The sequence below is a fragment of the Lepus europaeus genome, chromosome 22 (assembly GCF_033115175.1).
Source record: "Lepus europaeus isolate LE1 chromosome 22, mLepTim1.pri, whole genome shotgun sequence".
Classification (NCBI taxonomy): domain Eukaryota; kingdom Metazoa; phylum Chordata; class Mammalia; order Lagomorpha; family Leporidae; genus Lepus; species Lepus europaeus.
The window spans coordinates 31,914,066-31,930,832 of record NC_084848.1 but is presented as its reverse complement, the minus strand read 5'-3'; the positions used below and the strand labels follow the sequence as shown (position 1 = coordinate 31,930,832).

Sequence of the window (16,767 nt, the reverse complement as noted above, 5' to 3'; positions counted from 1 at the left end):
CCGTGCCTCGTTACACCTTGCCACCTGCTGACCACGACTCCCTGTTGCAAGGCTGAATTCTTTCTTGCACAAATACCAGTTGGACGGCTGGCGCCGCAGCTCACTAGGCTAATCCTCCGCCTGCGGCACTGGCACGCTGGGTTCTAGTCCCGGCCGGGGCGCCGAATTCTGTCCTGGTTGCCCCTCTTCCAGGCCAGCTCTCTGCTGTGGCCTGGGAGTGCAGTGGAGGATGGCCCAAGAGCTTGGGCCCTGCACCTGCATGGGAGACCGGGAGGAAGTATCTGGCTCCTGGCTTTGGATCAGTGCAGCACCGGCCATAGTGGCCATTTGTGGGGTGAACCAACGGAAAAGGAAGACTTTTCTCTCTCTCTCTCTCACTGACTAACTCTGCCTGTCAAAAACAAACAAACAAACAAACAAAAAAGACCAGTTGGAATGCAGAAGTTTCAGGCCCCTGTTCTGAAAGTGAACCACTGAACCCCCAAGCTCTGCTTAAACAAGAAGGCAGAGGGTGAGAGCGAGGTGCAGTACGAACAAGGCAGGGGCCAGGAAGCAGCCAGCGAGAGAGCCTGGCTCCCCACTGAAGGCGTCCTCAGGGATTCCACCACTCAGTCCTTGTGTGCGGTTTCGCCCTAAAGAAGCGCCAGGGGAGGTGGAGTTGGGAGCGAGAATCAGTGCCATCTGCGATCTGCTCTCAGTCTTTATCTAATTCACAGATATGCTCCCACCTTGCTCCCGTGGCTTTCCCCCTGATATATAGTTTAAAATTTTACTTATTTATTTGAGAGGCAGAGAGAGAGAGAGAGAGAGAGAGAGAGAGGTATCTCCCGTCTAATGGTTCGTTCCCCAGAGACTGGACTGGACTGAAGCTGGGAGCCAGGAATTCAATCCAGGTCTCCTGTGTGGGTTCAGGGACTCGATACGTGAGCAATCACCACTGCCTCCCAAGGTTTGTATTAGCAGGAAGCTGGGGTCAGGAGCCGGAGGCAGCATTGGACCCACGTTCTCTGATACGGGACGTGAGTATCTTACCTAGTTTATTTGCTATGCCCAAAGGCCTGCCCCAGGTGGTTTTCCCTGGCAACTTCCCCTACCCCAACAAGTCATCTCCAAGACAGCTCACTGTAGATGCTGGGTCTCCATTACCATCTCCACTGCACTTGACATTCTGCACCAAGTCAGGGGAGAGAGAGGGTAGGAGTTCTGGTTCTTTTAAGGGCTCTGGCTACTGTGAGGTCAGCTGGGACTTGGGGTATGGAGGGGGTTGGGTGGGGTGGGGTGACATCTATGAGACACACCACCTGGACAAGCTTTAGATATGTAAAGAATTAGTCCAATTACAAGGCACTGGCAGCCCATTTAAAAGCCCAAGCATTTCCTGGCTGGATTCTCACAGTTTCTCTCCTCTTTGCAGCTACAAAAGATCTTGCAAGAAGAAAGGCAGCCCGGGCTGTACTGCACTCTCTGGCCCGTGTGCAAACATGAAGGTCGTGGCGTATGGTTGTCAGGCCCCCAGCTCCCACGGTTCACTCAGCCTCCAAACCGCTCCCCCGGAATTCAGGGTGCACTAGCCCCCCCACACCGCCTCACTGCTGAAGCAGCATGAGCTGGAGTCCCCAGCTGCCCTTGTGCCCCTCTACGCTGTCTGCCCCAGGGCCTCCCTCGGGCTGGCTCTGAGCTGGCAGCCTGCTCACCACTCTGCGTTGTCATGGAGAAGGCTTTAGAAACATATTGTTGGGTGGCAGGCATATTTCTGCCACCTGGAAACAAGTGGGATGGTGGAAAAGCCACAATGGAGGGAGAAGGAGGACTCCCGGGGGGCAGAGCTGGTGCCAGGAACGCCGGCTGCGGCGCAGGGACGTGGAGCCTGTGCTGCCGCCCCATGTTTGGTATTCTGGGCAGGCAGCAGCGTGCCAATAGCCTGGCTTCCTGCAGGACTCTTGGGAGCGCGTGTCAGATGAAGCTCGCAGCCTCTGCAGACGCGTTTGCAGATTCTAGGCAAAGAAGCTGCCTGCAGCCCGAGCTGCGGGAGGAGACCAAGTGGGCGCCCAGCAGTTCCGCTTCGTGCAGGCAGAAACGCCGCTGTCAGCCCACGTACGTCCACAAGCTGTCCTTGACCTGCCTGCTGGGCGCCACTCCTCCACTCCCTCACTCCCGGTTCCCGCAGGGCCTTCAGACCGTCTATTTAGGGGCATCTGCTGCTCTCTAGGTCAACACTGGCTGAATATTGACAATTCCACGTTGTTCAACAGAATTGAAAGCTTCGGGGAAATTTGGCATCTTTTACCAGGATTCGATATGTGAACATGAAAGAAATCAGCTGTAGACCATCTCTTGCCTGGTAAATAGAATCTATGACCTTCTAAATCATTCTAGGGGCCAGTGTTGTGCTGCAGTGGGTTAAGCCATTGCTTGTGGTGCCAGCCAGCATCCCACATCCCCATACTGGAGCACTGGATGCTCTACTTCTGATCCAGCTCCCTGCTAATGTGCCTGGGAAAGCAGCAGAAAATGGCCCAAGTCCTACGGCCCCTGTCACCCATATTGGAGACCTGGATAGAGTTCCTGACTCCTGGCTTAAGCCTGGCCCGGCTCCAGCCCTGTTGCAGCCAGCTGAGGAGTGAACCAGCTGATGGGAGCTTTTTCTCTGTTTCCCTCCTCCTCCTCCTCCTCTTCTTCCTCCTCTTCCTCCTCTTCCTTCTTCTTCTTCTTCTTCTTCTTCTTCTTCTTCTTCTTCTTCTTCTCTCTCTCTCTCTCTCTCTCTCTCTCTGACTCTGCCTATAGAATAAATAAATAATAGGCCTTTTAAAAAGATTTATTTATTTATTTATCTGAAAGGCAGAGTTAGAGAAATGGAGAGACAGAAACAGAAGATTTCCATCCACTGGTTCACTCCTCAAATGGCCGCAACAACCACAACTGAGCTGATCTGATGCCAGGGGCCAAGAGCTTCATCCAGGTCTCCCATGTAGGTACAGAAGCCCAAGCACACGGTGCCCATATGGGATGCTGGCACTGCAGGAGGCGGCTTTGCCCACTATGCCACAGTGCCAGCCCCTAAATAAACCTTTTTAAAAAATAAAAAATGAGAGGCTGGCTCTGTGGCGCAGGGTTAAAACCCTGACCTGAAGTGCCGCCATCCCATATGGGCTCCGGTTCTAGTCCTGGCTGCTCCACTTCCGATCCAGCTCTCTGCTATGGCCTGGAAAGCAGTAGAAGATGGCCCAAGTCCTTGGACCCCTGCACCCATGTGGGAGACCCAGAAGAAGCTCTTGGCTCCTGCCTTTGGATCTGCACAGCTCTCACCGTTGCGGCCATTTGGGGAATGAGCCAGCGGATAGAAGACCTTTCTCTCTCTCTCTCTCTCTCTCTCTCTCTCTCTCTGCCTCTCTGCCTCTCCTTCTCTCTCTGTAACTCTGACTTTCAATAAACTAATAAATCTTAAAAAAAAAAAAAAGAAACCAGCAGATGAAAGATCTCTCTCTTTTGTCTCTGTCTCTCCCTCCATCTCTCTCTGTAAATCTGCCCTTCAAATAAATAAATCTTTGAAAATAAACAAATAAATCATTCTAAAGTCCGATGCCCTGTGCACACATCAAGTCTTCACCTTCCAAATATCGTACATGGTATCAAAGTGCCTCCAAGTTACAGAGCATCCTGCCTTCTTTGAAAGGGTCTGTGCACTGGTTTTCCTATTTGAGGTACAGACCTGATCCATTCTGACGCCCACATGGGGAAGAGGTATCTCAAAAGCATCTTCTCATGGAAAAAGATTTGTTAATTGTTCTGATCATAAGCACAAGCAACCATATATTTTCATTGCTAGTCCTTTTTTTTTTTTTTTTTTTTTTTTGGTAAAGGAGAGGGAGAGCAGAGAGACACAGTGCCATCCTCTGGTTTATAACCCAAATACCTGCAACAGTCAGAGCTGGGCAAGCCTGGAGCCTAGAGACAGGAATCCAGATTGAGAGAGAGAGAGAGAGAGAGAGAGAGAGGTCCTCCATCCACTGGTTCACTCCCCAGATGGCTGCAACGGCTGGTGCTGCGCCCATCTGAAGCCAGGAGCCAGGTGCTTCTTCCTGGTCTCCCATGTGGGTGCAGGGGCCCAAGCACTTGGGCCATCCTCCACTGCTTTCCCAGGCCATAGCAGAGAGCTGTATTGGAAGTGGAGCAGCCGGGACCCGAACCAGTGTCCATATGGAATGCTGGAACTGCAGGCAGCAGCTTTACTTGCTATGCCACAGCGCTGGCCCCAGACCTGGACCTCTTAATCGGTGTCTTAAGCCAAGCACCTACTCCTGTACTTATTTTAATAACCTTTCATAAATCAACTTTGTCCCTTTCTATAGAGATTTTTGCTTACCTCCCTCCCTCTGATGTGTTCTACTTCTTTTAGTGGCTGTAGGAAGTGGAAACCCAGGTCAAATTCCTGGTCCACCTGTGGCAACAGAGGCCTGCTATGAGACCTAGGATCAGAAGTTTCAGCTGGACCCACATCAAACAAACTGCTTCAATCCTGCTGTACTTTTGTGGTGCATTTCTAGCAAGAAATGGGAAGGGCCTGTGGATGTGACCGGTGTGGCAGGTGGGAGTAGGTCCAGCCCTATGGCTGCAGGTGAACAGCTAGAGTTCCTCATGCAACCTCTGGCTCCGTCTAATAATGAAAGCAAACAGTGAACTATGTATGAACAGAGAGGACTGAGTGCAGACAATACCCAGAGAATAAAACCGGGCAGTTGGAGGCTCAAAATCAAAGGAAGCAGAGGGTAGATTTCATCAAGCCATCCTAATGGACAGCTTTTTTTTTTTTTCTGTCCTAGACGCATACAACCACCCCAACAAGATCAGAATACAAGGAATGAGAACACGTGCAAAGAGGGAGCCCTGGCAGAGTGTCGGTCAAAAGAGGGGTGGAGCCAGATGTTGGGCCCAGCGGTAAGGATGCCCATGTCCCATGCAGGAGTCGCCTGGGTTCAAAATCTGCCTCCAGCTTCTGAGTCCAGCTCCCTGCTAGTGTAGACCTTAGGAGGCACTGGTGATGACTCAAGTACTTGAGTCCCTGCCACCATTATGGAAGACCGGGATTGAGCTCCTAGCTTCCAGCTTCAACCCCAGCCAGGGGCTGTTGTGGGCATTTGAGGAATGACTCAGTGGGTGGGAGTGCTCTCTCTCCCTCTCCCTCTCTTTCAAATAATCAAAAGTAAAATAGGATGGGTGGTGTATAACTTCCCTTTGGGTTCTAAAATCTCAAGATCGGGTGGCCCAGGAAGTTGAAGACTAACCCCAATTGACTAAACTCCTATCAGAAAGGAAAGAGTCGCGTGTGTGGGGTGGGCCTGCCTCCTGCACAGTGTTTCTCAAGCTCGAATGTGCGCTGTGCGTCTCCTGGGGACCTTGCACGGAAGCAGATTTAGAAGGTCTGGGGTGGCGCCTGAGTTCTTCATTTCTAGTGAACTCCCAGCTGATGCCAACGCTGCCCTAGAGCTGTCTACAGGGATGGCAGTGTTCCATATCTTTGTTGTCTGGGGTGGCGGCCACCAGCCACATGTCGATACTGAACACTTGTCATGTGGCTAGTGTGATGGAGGAGCTGAACTTTTAGCTTTATTTTAAACATAGCTGATTTACATTTAAATAGGTATACATGGCTCGTGACTCCTGGATTGGAAAGCAGACGTGTTCCAATGTAAGTGCACATCCGAAGCACCTGGAGAGCTGGTTACAACCCAGAGTAGGGTCCCACCCCCAGGTGACGTGACACTGAGCTGCTGGGGATGATATTTATAACACAGGGGTCCTCTCAGGTTCCCAGTGCCAGCCACCGGCATCATGACTGCTAAGCCCATGTGTGAGATCGCCAAAGAGAAAACTCAGAGCTCACTAGAACAGATGGACCCTGCTGGCACCGAGAGAGAAGACTAAGGCTCACAAAGACTCTCTAAGGCTCACGAAGACTCACTAAGGCTCACTAAGGCTCACAAAGGCTCATAAAGGCTCACAGCCAGAGACAGGACAGGAGGCTCTTGTGTTGCCGTCCCTGGGATGGTACATCCTGCAGAGCAGACACTTCAAGCTCAGCATCATGTCTTCTGGGGGCGGGACCTTGGTGCCTCCGTTTTATCATCTGTAAGATGGGAATAACAATGGTCCCTGCTTCATAGGGATCTTACGAGGCGTAGTGCTTAAGAGTCCCCTGCACAGTGTCAGTGCTTAGCATACGATCATCACCCTGCAATCCTAGCCCTGGCAAAATGATCCCCTACTGTTCGGGATTTTGCTTCACTCTTCAGGTTTCCTTCAAGCAAGGAGCTGTTCCCGGGAGGCACGTTCTGCCTATTCCGCTGTTGCTGAGGGTTGAGGATGCTTCTGAGAGCCTCTGGGGCCTCTCTCTAGGGCAAACAAGGGTAGCAGAGTCCCCACTTCCCCATGCACAGCCACTGTGGGTCAGCCTACTGTTCACCCTGCACACAAGTGAACATCCAGGGGGGAGATGCAGCTGCCTGTAGGGCCAGGGGCCAGCAATGGAGACCGGGGCATTGCTGAGGCTTCCCAGAGAAAGCTGTTTGTCAAGGATGAAGTGATGCTAAGGTACATCCACCTGTTTCCTTTCTGCTCCCACGAGTCCATCAGCACACTCCCGGGTTGGGCTAGTCCCACACCCTCTTCCTCACTCCCATGTGGGCACAGCAGAGATAACCACACGTCCCAGAATCCCTGCCAGTCGCCACCACACCCTCCACCACTGGACCCCACTCCCCCTCTGCAATGGGTTCTCCACAGTCTCTCCTGCTTGGTTCTGTTAAAGTTGCTATTGTAGAACTTGGAGTATCACCAGGACAAAAGCACGCCATCGCTTGCCCAAGAAAGACGTATGTTTTAAAACATCTTGTCATTTTAGCCATCGTTTGGGAAGTCTCAAAATAAAATTTCCAAAATTATCATCAGATGTCGGTTTTATTGCCAAACAAGGTAATTTGGTAAACAAGGTATTCCCACACCCATCCCAAATCCCAGGCTATTGTGTATTACCGGGAGACCACTAGTCCACAGCCACTTCCTTTGCAATGGTTGGGGGGCTGCCGCCCCAGAAGGGGCACCATGCAGACCTGGCGTCCACCTGGCTGAAGCTCAACCTTCCTTTACTGCCCTCCCGAATCCAGAATCACGGCACCCACCAGTTGAGCATCAGGGGCCTTCAACTGTGCTGCTTCGAAAGCGTTTGCGTGTTTCCCAGTCCTCTATTGTCTCCATGTTACAGACTCTTTGCCTTGAAGGTGTAACGACCACAGCACACGGGCTGCATTTTCTGGACTTTGGGTTTGTCAGTTACCCTGTTCCTCTGCTGTGTTCCCAGATGGCAACATTTTGGCATCTAAATTCCATTTCCCATTCAATCTCTCACCACACATGAGCGGACACTACGCAGCGTGAACCCCGATACCAATTCACAGCCCAGAGCCTGGAGGCAGCCTTGGGTCTGGAGGTAGGTGGAAGCCATGAGCTTACCCTTTCTTGGAAGAAAAAGATGGCTACAGATTCCCTCCCTCTGCAAGAACATGGAGGTGGGATGGGAGAGGGGTGTGTGTGTGTGTGTGTGTGTGTGTACGTGTGTGTTCACATGTTGCGGACAGTCCCGTGAATCGTGCAAGTGTCTGACACAAAAGTGTGCCATCAAGACCATTAGTCGGAGGAAGAAAGGTGAGAACATTCCAAGATGGCAGCTTGGAGCAGGTTTTCATGCTTATATGGGACATGACTGTTTGAGAGTATTTCATAAAATGTGTGGAAAATGGAATTACAAGGTAAATTTATTTTGGTGCAAAAATATTTGAAATCCATGTAATTTTTGAAAAATAATATGCATTTCTATGGATTTTTTGAAGACCCTTCACAGGCATGGATTTCAAAAATTTGTTGGCAACAAAATAAACGTATCTTTAAATGTTATTTCTCATGAACTTCTCAAAGTGACCTGATATGTGCTGAATTGCAAAGGAGCAACACTGCAAACGATGACATTTCCGCGTGCCTCAGAAAGATGCCATCCCCCATCCCACACCCTAACCACAGCTGTCAGTTCTACCCTCTGCTCCAGCCCTGACCCATCGAAGCTAGGGCGTTAGTACTGAAGCACTGGGTTCTGGGAGGAGTTCCCTGTAGCCGAGGGCACACCTGGGTCAGTGAGGTGCTGCCTTTTAAAAACACATCACCGAAGCTTGTGTTCAGCTCTAATAGATGTGCTACACCAGACACCCAAAGCCAAATATAGCACGTACTCATATAAAAACGTCCCTAAAACTGAGATTGTCAGCTGCTGGGTCTCTGAAAGCCTCTTTTTTTTTTTAAGAGAAAATTTACTTATTTTCATTTTATTTGAAAGGCAGAGAGACACTGGTTCACTCCAAACACTCACAATGCCAGGGCTGGACCAGGCCAAACCCAGGACCCTGGAACTCAATCTGGTTCTCCCACGTGGGTGTCAGGGATCCAAGTACTTGAGCCATCACCTGCTGCCTCCCAAGGTGGGCACGTAGCAGAGAGCTGGATCAGAAGCGTCAGAGCTAGGACTCGAACCAGGCACTCTGCTGCGGGATGTGGGTGTCTCAAGCAGGATCTTAACTGCTGTGCCGAAGCCCACCCCCGCACTGAGAGCCCCTTCCCAGGCCACCGGAAGCAATGCCAAGCTGCTTTTGTGTTCCTCCGCCAAGTGTTTCCAGGACACACAGGGTGCAGATATGATCACACAGCGGAGGAAAGGCAAGTCTACCCAGCAACTGCAAACACAAGGCTTAAAAGTGGGATATTCCGGCCTACTGAATTTTCTCACCAACTCAGTAATGACCAACGTTCTCTTTTTGTTGAGAGTGGGCATTTGGCACAGTGGTTAAGCTGCCTGGATCCCATGTCCAAGTGCCTGGGTTTGAGTCTGGACTCCACTTCCAATTCCAGCTTCCTGCTAACGTGCACCCTGGGAGGCAGCAGGTGATGGCTCAAGTACCTGGGTCCCTACCACCCACGTGGGAGACCCAGATTGAGTTCCAGGTTCCTGGCTTTGGCCTGGCTCAGCCGTGACTATTGTGGGCATGTGGGAAATGAATCAGCAGATGGTGTGTGTGTGTGTGTGTGCCTTTCAAATAAAATGAAAATGAAAAAAGAAACTTGAAATACTTGAACAAGGTTGACCTCATCTCAGCAAGAACAGCTGAAGGATGGAGCCAGTGCCCTTCTGGGCAAACTGGTTGTACAAGGCCTGAGGCTCAGTTCTCTGGATCCACAATTACTATGCATGCTGCTTCTCTCAAGGGCGTGACGGATAATGCCCTGCAAGGTGATTAATCTCTTTTCATTGTGATTTAGAGCTGATTAGGAGCATGACATTACGAATCTGAACTGATTAATCAAGGCACCTCTGAGAGAGAGCAACAGGGACTTGGTGCTGGTTGACAGGTGCATGGCTGGTCCCCCAAAATGGAAAAGGCTTGAGGTTACCTCCCTGGGTGGTAAGGCAGGCAAGCTCAGTGGAGAAACAAAGATATCTGTTCATGATATCACGGCACTCATGATTCCGAGGGCCAATCAGCAAAGACTCAGTGTTTTAGCAGCAGCAAGAGCAGTGCCAGGAATACAGCAGGTGCTCAGTGAAAATCTGTTGACTGGCTGGAGGACTGTCTGCCTGATTTATTCTATACAGATGGACTCTGGTCACCTGTCACATGCCCATTATTTACTGCTCCCTCTACCCAGTATTAATGTGCTTGCCATGTGGGAGGTGCTAAGCCACAGGCTGCACAGGGACTCAATGGCAAGCAAGAGACAGCCCCTTTGTGCACCACCCTTCTGTTTTCAGCAGACTTTTTTCAAGGGGGCGGGGCAATGATGAATAATGGCCTCTACGGAATGGACTGCACACAAATCGCATTCTCGTCACTGCGGTTTGGATATTGCTTGTCCTCCAAAGGATCCTGTCCGGGTCCCCAGTGAGGCAGGGTTGGGATGTGGGACTGCAAAGCGATGGAGCCTAGTGGAAGGTCATTAGGTCCTGCGGGGATTCCACCCTCAGGAAAGAAATGATGTAGGTTTTGCACAGTGGGTTACATCTTGAAGGAGTGGATTAATTCCCATGAAAACCAGCTGACATAAAGGAGGAAGGCCGGCTCCTCCCCCCTCTCCTGCTTTCTGTCTCATATTGTGACTTCACTCTAGCACCCACTACGTGATGCCATACGCCATGAGGCCCTCACCAGAGACAAGAAGGTGCCGGTGCCATGTTCTTGGACCTCCAGAATGGTGAGCTAAATACACTTCTTTTCTTTACAAATTACTCAGCCGCCTGTATTTAGTTATAGCAACACAAAGCGGACTAAGACACTCGTTTATCTTCAGTTTCTCACAGATTCTTCGTCTTCCCCAAATCCTGGTTACTGCCCCCTATTGAAGGTTCACAGTTTGTGCTTCCAAGATGAAATTTCCATCTCCTTGTCCAGATGTGGCATGGGCATTGGTCACTGTCTGAACAGGATTCTGGACTAGTTTCACCGATGATAATGATTTATCTTGCTTATTTCCTTGGCAACCAACCCAAGAAAAGCTTCTTCCAATCCATCCCCTTCCTCCTCACTCCACTTCACAGTCCCTCTTTTCTGAACAAAGAGATGTTCCAAGATGGAAAATGTTGAAGCTGTGGGCCTTTCAAGGCTGCAACCTCCTGGGCACAAGGAAACTTCCAGCATGGTGCTTTCAGGCCAGTTCGGGGTGTTTGTCTCAGTTCCACTCAGAGACAGGGCTGCCCATCAGAATATACATCAGGAGCCGCTCTCCACTCGTCTCCCCTGGGCCCCACACAATGTTGTCTTGCTGCATTTAGGAATAAGAAACAACCACAAAGAGCCCAACGAAGATTCTGGAAAGAGCTCCTCTTTCGAAACATGAACACTTCTCCTAGAATACAGAGTAGATGGTCCAGAATTTGGGGAAGCCATTCCTTCCTGTGAGTTGGTTTGGTTTCTGTATTTGCTTTCATTCTACATGGCTATATGGACTTTTTTTTTTTTTTAATTTCAAAATCTTTGCCTTTGCATGGTGCTTCTGTCCAAGCACAAACCTCTAATTTGCTGACATTCAGGCTGGGCCTTTGCATCACACACAGCACTGTGATCTGCCACGTGCCTTTCAAGAGCACTGTGTGCAAGGTCTTCCCCAGGCATTGCACTCTCTGGCCACAGCACAGTCATGTGACCCTCAGTACAGTCATGTGACCCTTCTGTTTACAGCGGTTGCACCTGCAGCTCCACAGCCATAGCCCTGCATTCTGGTTCATCCGCACAGCGCTCGTGTGCAAAGCAGGGCAGCAGTCACAATCCCCCCCACCCTAGAGTCAGGGGAACCAAAGCCAGAGAGGTGATCCGCCCAAAGTCACCCAGGGAGTCAGGAAACAAACTGGGCAAGGGCCACATAAGATCACCTGTGTACCTTCTGGTGCCTCATCCCAAAGACCAGATTGTCTCCTCACATGAGTGCACACGCTTTGGGAGTACGTGGTTTTGGGGTGGAACATTCTAGAAGTTTTCAGAAGCCCTGCAGCAACTCAGGAACCACAAGGGAAGAACCAGAATCACATGAACCTTTCAGTTCAATGCCCTTGACTCACAAACCACACAAGTTAGTACAGCTCACTGACAACCTGGTCACCAACAAGAAGAAATGTTAAGGGACAAATTTACCATTCACTAAATAAGCCTTAGTACACGGCTCCTTTCCTAGTTTCACAACATTTTCAGTGCAACAACTAACCCCTACTTCTTTCTACACAACACTTCCTATCCGTGTTTGGCATTCGAGGGGATGGGGTTGGGGGAGGGGATTGACAAGTGATGTGTGTGTGTGTCGTTGTGTGTGTGTATGTGTGTAATAACCAGCCATTGTAGGGAGAATTCTGCCTGGCAGAACACACATGAAACATGTCTAATGTAGTAATTCTCTACCCTGATTCCTTGTATTTTTTCCTTTCTGGTATTTTTACTTCCTGATCCTAATTTATCATAAAAAGTGATGTTTTACTTGCGACCTTCTCTGGCAAAGGCAGAGTTCACAGGTGGATAAGGCTGGGGGCCAATCTTGGCTTCATGGAAGGGAAGCACTCAGAGGGGTACAGTCGCCTGCTGACAACTGGACACGGCCTCTTGGCCCTGGTATTGCAAGTATTTCCCCCCAGAGGCTAACTGACCATCTGTCCATGATGCAACGCCAGGAATCCAAGCTCCCAGAAACCAGCTGGGCTCACAGCAGTCCTCCTGCCTCCCAACTCCAGGTCAAGAAAGGCACAAAGAAGACCAACAGAGAATACTGAGGTGGGGCTTTGGGTCCAGGAGACCTTGAGGTCCCGGGAGAGGAGTATTGACGGCCCCATCTGGTGGATGGGGATGAGGCACCAAGAGAGTGATTAAACACCTTTCGGTGACAGCTGAGAGGGTACCTGGAATTTCAGAGGGGGAAGGGCTACCCCACCAACCACAGCAAGCACAGGCCTCAGCATAGAGGCAACTCCAGCTTCTGTGGCCACAGTCAAGTAGCCACAGGTACCCTCGTTGTCCTCAGAGCGCTTGGGACGATTCCTTCACAGAGGGCCCCCTGCACCCCAAGCTCTCTAGGGCCCACCCTTGAGTCTGCTTTCAGGGCCCGAGATGCCAGCTGGATCGGCCCAGGCAGGCACGTAAGGTGGCTCTCCTTCTTAAGGCATGGCTGCCGTCTGTGTACAGTGGGCGTCTACTGGGAGGTGGGCGTCAGACGCCACCTCCCCTGAACCCAACCTGCAAGGAAGTCTAATGGGGTGCGACGCTGCTGCCTAAGGACCCCACCTCCTCCAGGGGCTGGGTGCTTCCATTAAAGCTAAACAGCATCACCAAACCAACCCACTTCCTGTGCCACTTGGGAGAATTAGGAAAGAGACAAAAAAAAAAAAAAAAGACACAAAGGGGCCACTATCTGCAGATGATTGTCTAACTAGAAAGCCTAGAGGACTAAGATGGAAACTTGCTCATGTGGCCAAGTAAAAGGCAAGCGTACCCAAATCGCCACAGCTGTTTGGGTCACTTGGGTGCACCCTGACACCTTCAAAGAGCTGTGCTTTTTCTGGAGGTCGCCAAGCTTTGTGCAATTTGCCTTATTCTGAGACGTGGAGGTGAGCCAAGGAGGCACCCCTCCACTGCAGCAACCCAATGTCATCCCAGACACCAGCATCCCAAAGGTGCCCGGAGCAACTAGTGCAGGAGGGGTGGAAGCCATCACCCCCACGCCCTCCACCCCTCACCCCAGTCCCTCTCTAGTCCAACCCTCAAGACACAAAGAGGAATTTGGCAAGGGCCGGTGTGGGAGCCACCAAGGGCAGGCATGGGCAAGGATTGTGCCATGTCATCTCCAAAGGAAATAAGTGTTTAAAAACAAAGGAGGGGCCGACTGACAGGTCCCACACATCCGTCCTCTCAATGCCTCAGCGTCGGCAGCCTAGAGAGGCCATAGTATTGTGCTCCAACTGGGGACTCCCACGGTTTGGCCAAAGCGGCCTCGGGAGGCCCTACCCTGCAGAGCGTGCCACCCTGGCTGGTGCAGGGCTGCAGTCACTTGCGATCCAGGCTGGCGTGGAGCTGGGCCTCCCGCACCATGCGGTCGAAGGAGCGCGTGTTGGTCTCTTCTCGAACCTTTTCGCGCACGTGGAAGGAGGCCCGCGCTGTGGAGCGGGCACTCTCCAGCGCGCTGCGCCGCTCCCTCGACAGCTGCTCGCTGCGCTCCAGCTTGCGCCCTATGGCTTGGATCAGTTCCCGCCGGCGGCAGTCTTCGTCCCTCTCCACCTTCTCCTTGTTGGCGCGCTGGGTCCGCTCCTTCTCCAGCCGAGTCTGGACGGCGCGCCGCGCCTTCTGCTGCACCGCCTCCTCGGCCACCTGCGCCGCGTGCTGCAGCCGACGCTCCCCGGCCCGGGCCAACGCCTCCAGGTGCGCCTGGTGCTGCCGCTCCTGGCGCTCGGCCGCCTCCTTGGCGCGCCTCCCCTGCAGCTCCTCGCGCCGGGCCCGCTCCCGCAGCTCCCGGGCGCGCTGCTCCACCCTCTGCTCGTAGTTCTCCTGCGCGCGGCCCAAGCTGGCCTCCAGGGAACTCCGCAGGCCCTCCCACTCCTCGCGCTGCCGCCGAGCGCGCCCCTGCACCAGCGCCTCGTGGCGCGCGCGCTCCGCCCGGCCCAGCTCCCGCTTCTCCCGCCGCAGCTGGCCCTCCTGCGTCTGCTTGGCGCGGGCGGCGCGCTGGGCGCGCTCCCGGCGCACCTGCTCGGCCCGCTCGCGCCCTTCCTGCAGGCCCTCCTCGCGCTGCTTCAGGTTCTGCTCCTGCTGCAGCTTGCGCAGCCGGTCCTCCCGCGCCGCGCGCTCCAGCCGCTCCCGCCGCAGCAGGCCCTGGCGCTCGGCCAGCTCCCGCCGCCGCTCCTCGCTGCGCTCGCACTGCCGCTGCCGCTGCCGGGCCGCCTCGCGCTCCTCGCGGCCCCTGCGGCCTCGCCGCTCCTCCACCTGCGCGGCCCACGCGCGGCGGCCCTGCTCCAGCGCGCGCTGCTTCTCGCGCTCCTCGCGCTCCCGCCGCTGCTCGGCTCGCACGCGCTGCTGCTCCCACTGGCCGTGGGCCGCGGCGCGCTGCTCCAGCAGCAGGCGCTCCTCCTGGTGCCGCGCCAGCATGAGCGCCGCGATCTTCCGGTCGCGCTCGGGTACCCCGCGTAGGCCGCGCTCTGCGCGCACTTGGCGCACGATGCGCTCCACGTGCTGCGCCGTCTGCGGCGAGTGGCTCAGGTCGCCGAGGCTGAAGCTGCGGCCGGTGATGGGAACCAAGGTCAAGGCGGTCGGGCGGCCCAGAGGGTTGGGGGCCGAGGCCGCCGACCCCGCCGGGTAACTGTTCCGGGCCGAAGCCCGCGGCGGCCAGCGCAGCTCCCGCAGGCTCTCCCCGCTGTAGGACGACGACGACGCGCCAGACTCGGAGCTGAGGGCGCCCTCCCGCCGGCGGGACAGCGAGTCCAGCGAGTGGCTCTTCCTACCTGTCCGAGAGCCCGCGGGCGGAGGTTGGGTCCGGGCTGGGGAGGGACTGGAGGAGGCCTTGCGGGCCGCGCGCGGTGCCGGCGAGGCCGGGAGGCTGGCGCTGCTGCAGCTGCTGCTGCTGCCCGCACTGGGCGCCGGGGCCGCGGCGGCCGCGGGGCCCAACGGCGTGAAGAGGCGCCGCTTCTCCTCGCGCACGATGCGCTCGCGCTCCGCCCGGCACTGCTGCAGCTTGGCGCGCCGCTCCGCCTCGTACGCCTCGTACAGGCCGGTGGCCACCCGCATGGAGCGACCCGGGGCCTCGCGCACCAGGTCGGCCAGGGCCCGCGGCAGCAGCTCCACGGGCTTGACGGCGCAGCGGGCGCAGGCCTCCAGAGAGCGCGGGCTGGTCAGCACGTAGCGGCTGCCCTCGGCCTCGGGGCAGTCGAAGTTGAAGAGGTCCAGGTGCAGGAGCGGGGACTGCTCCCGCCGCCCGCCTTCTGCTGCGCACGTGACCTCGGCCTTGCCGGGCGCCGCCGCCGACGACGACGCAGACGCGGCCTCGGGCTGCTGGGCGCCTTGGGCGTCCGGGGGCACGGACGCCGCAGCCGCGTCCCCTCCCGCCCCGCTGGGCTCCGCGCCTTCCTTCTCCTCCTCGGGCACCGGGTCCACCATGGCTGAGCCGCGTGCTTGGTCGGCGTCTCTGCGGGTGACAGGGAGGGAGTAGAGGAACACATCTGAGAGCTGTCGCCCCCTCCTCATCCACGGCCACCCCTCCCGATTTAATCCGTTTCCTGGATTAGGCTCAGAGGTCTGGTGGAACGTAAATCCTAAACCCGATGGCCTGGAAACCCAGGCCGGGCGGCCTGGGTGGGGGACGCGGGGGCTCGGAGCACAGCCTCCGCCTCCCCCGGCCCCGGCGTGCTGGGCGGAGGTCTGCGGCGATGCTCCCCACCCCTCCCCGCGGCGCCCGGCCCGCTGGACGCAGCCCCTTCCTGCTGCAAGTTAAAATGGAAAGATCGCGGTGCAGGCGGCGAGGGAGGCGCTGGAGGATTCCCGGGAGGATTAGCGTATTTGTTTGTAGCTTAGGCGGGCTGCCGGGCGGCAGTTTTGCAGGAACACACAAAAAAGAGAAGAGGCCTGTGCATCCAAAAGTGCATTGCTGCGAGGACCCCGTTTGCCGAGGGAAGAAGTTTAGGGTTGATTTCCCACTGCCAAAGGAGACCCATGGCGCAGGGCCCACGGGCGATGGCAGGGCTGAAATCCCCAAGGACGTGCCGGGAGGGGTGGTGGATGCTTGCTCCTGCCTCCCGGGCAGGGCTTGCTAGGAGCTCTGCCCGCCTCTTGTACCCCAACCCCCACCGGGTGCATGCGAGGGATGGAGAAGGTGCCTGCAGCCCTCCGGACGCACCCGATCTCCTCCGCAAGGAGGACAGGTACGACAGGGACCATCCACCCAGCCTAGGCTCGGACACTCGCCCCCAGATGCTCACCAGATACACCCCCAGCGGATGGGCTCTGGGAGCGCCAAGAGCCCGGCGCGCCCGTGCCCGCCGAGCCGACTTACCCACGTCCCAGGCTCCGGCCCCGCGCCGCGGGCTTTTGTTCACAGCTCGCCGCTCTCCCCGGCGCCTCTTCAGTCCCCGCGCCGGCGGGGTCGGGTTACCGCCTGCTGCAGCCGCGAAAGGAGCCCCAGCTGCCGCCTCCGGCGTCTCTCCATGGGGTCCGCGAG

At 55.1% G+C, this 16,767-nt stretch overlaps 1 protein-coding gene across 1 annotated transcript; it reads right to left on the bottom strand.

Annotated features, from left to right (window-relative positions):
- Positions 1 to 13,613: 13,613 nt before the first annotated feature.
- On the bottom strand, positions 13,614 to 15,710 carry CCDC177 (coiled-coil domain containing 177). The gene has a single exon (XM_062181191.1). It carries the CDS (start codon positions 15,708 to 15,710, stop codon positions 13,614 to 13,616), a length of 2,097 nt encoding a protein of 698 aa, XP_062037175.1.
- Positions 15,711 to 16,767: the final 1,057 nt, after the last annotated feature.

What these genes read in the sequence shown, in the direction of transcription:
- CCDC177 (XM_062181191.1), bottom strand. Translation starts at nt 15,710, where the DNA reads ATGGTGGACCCGGTGCCCGAGGAGGAGAAGGAAGGCGCGGAGCCCAGC.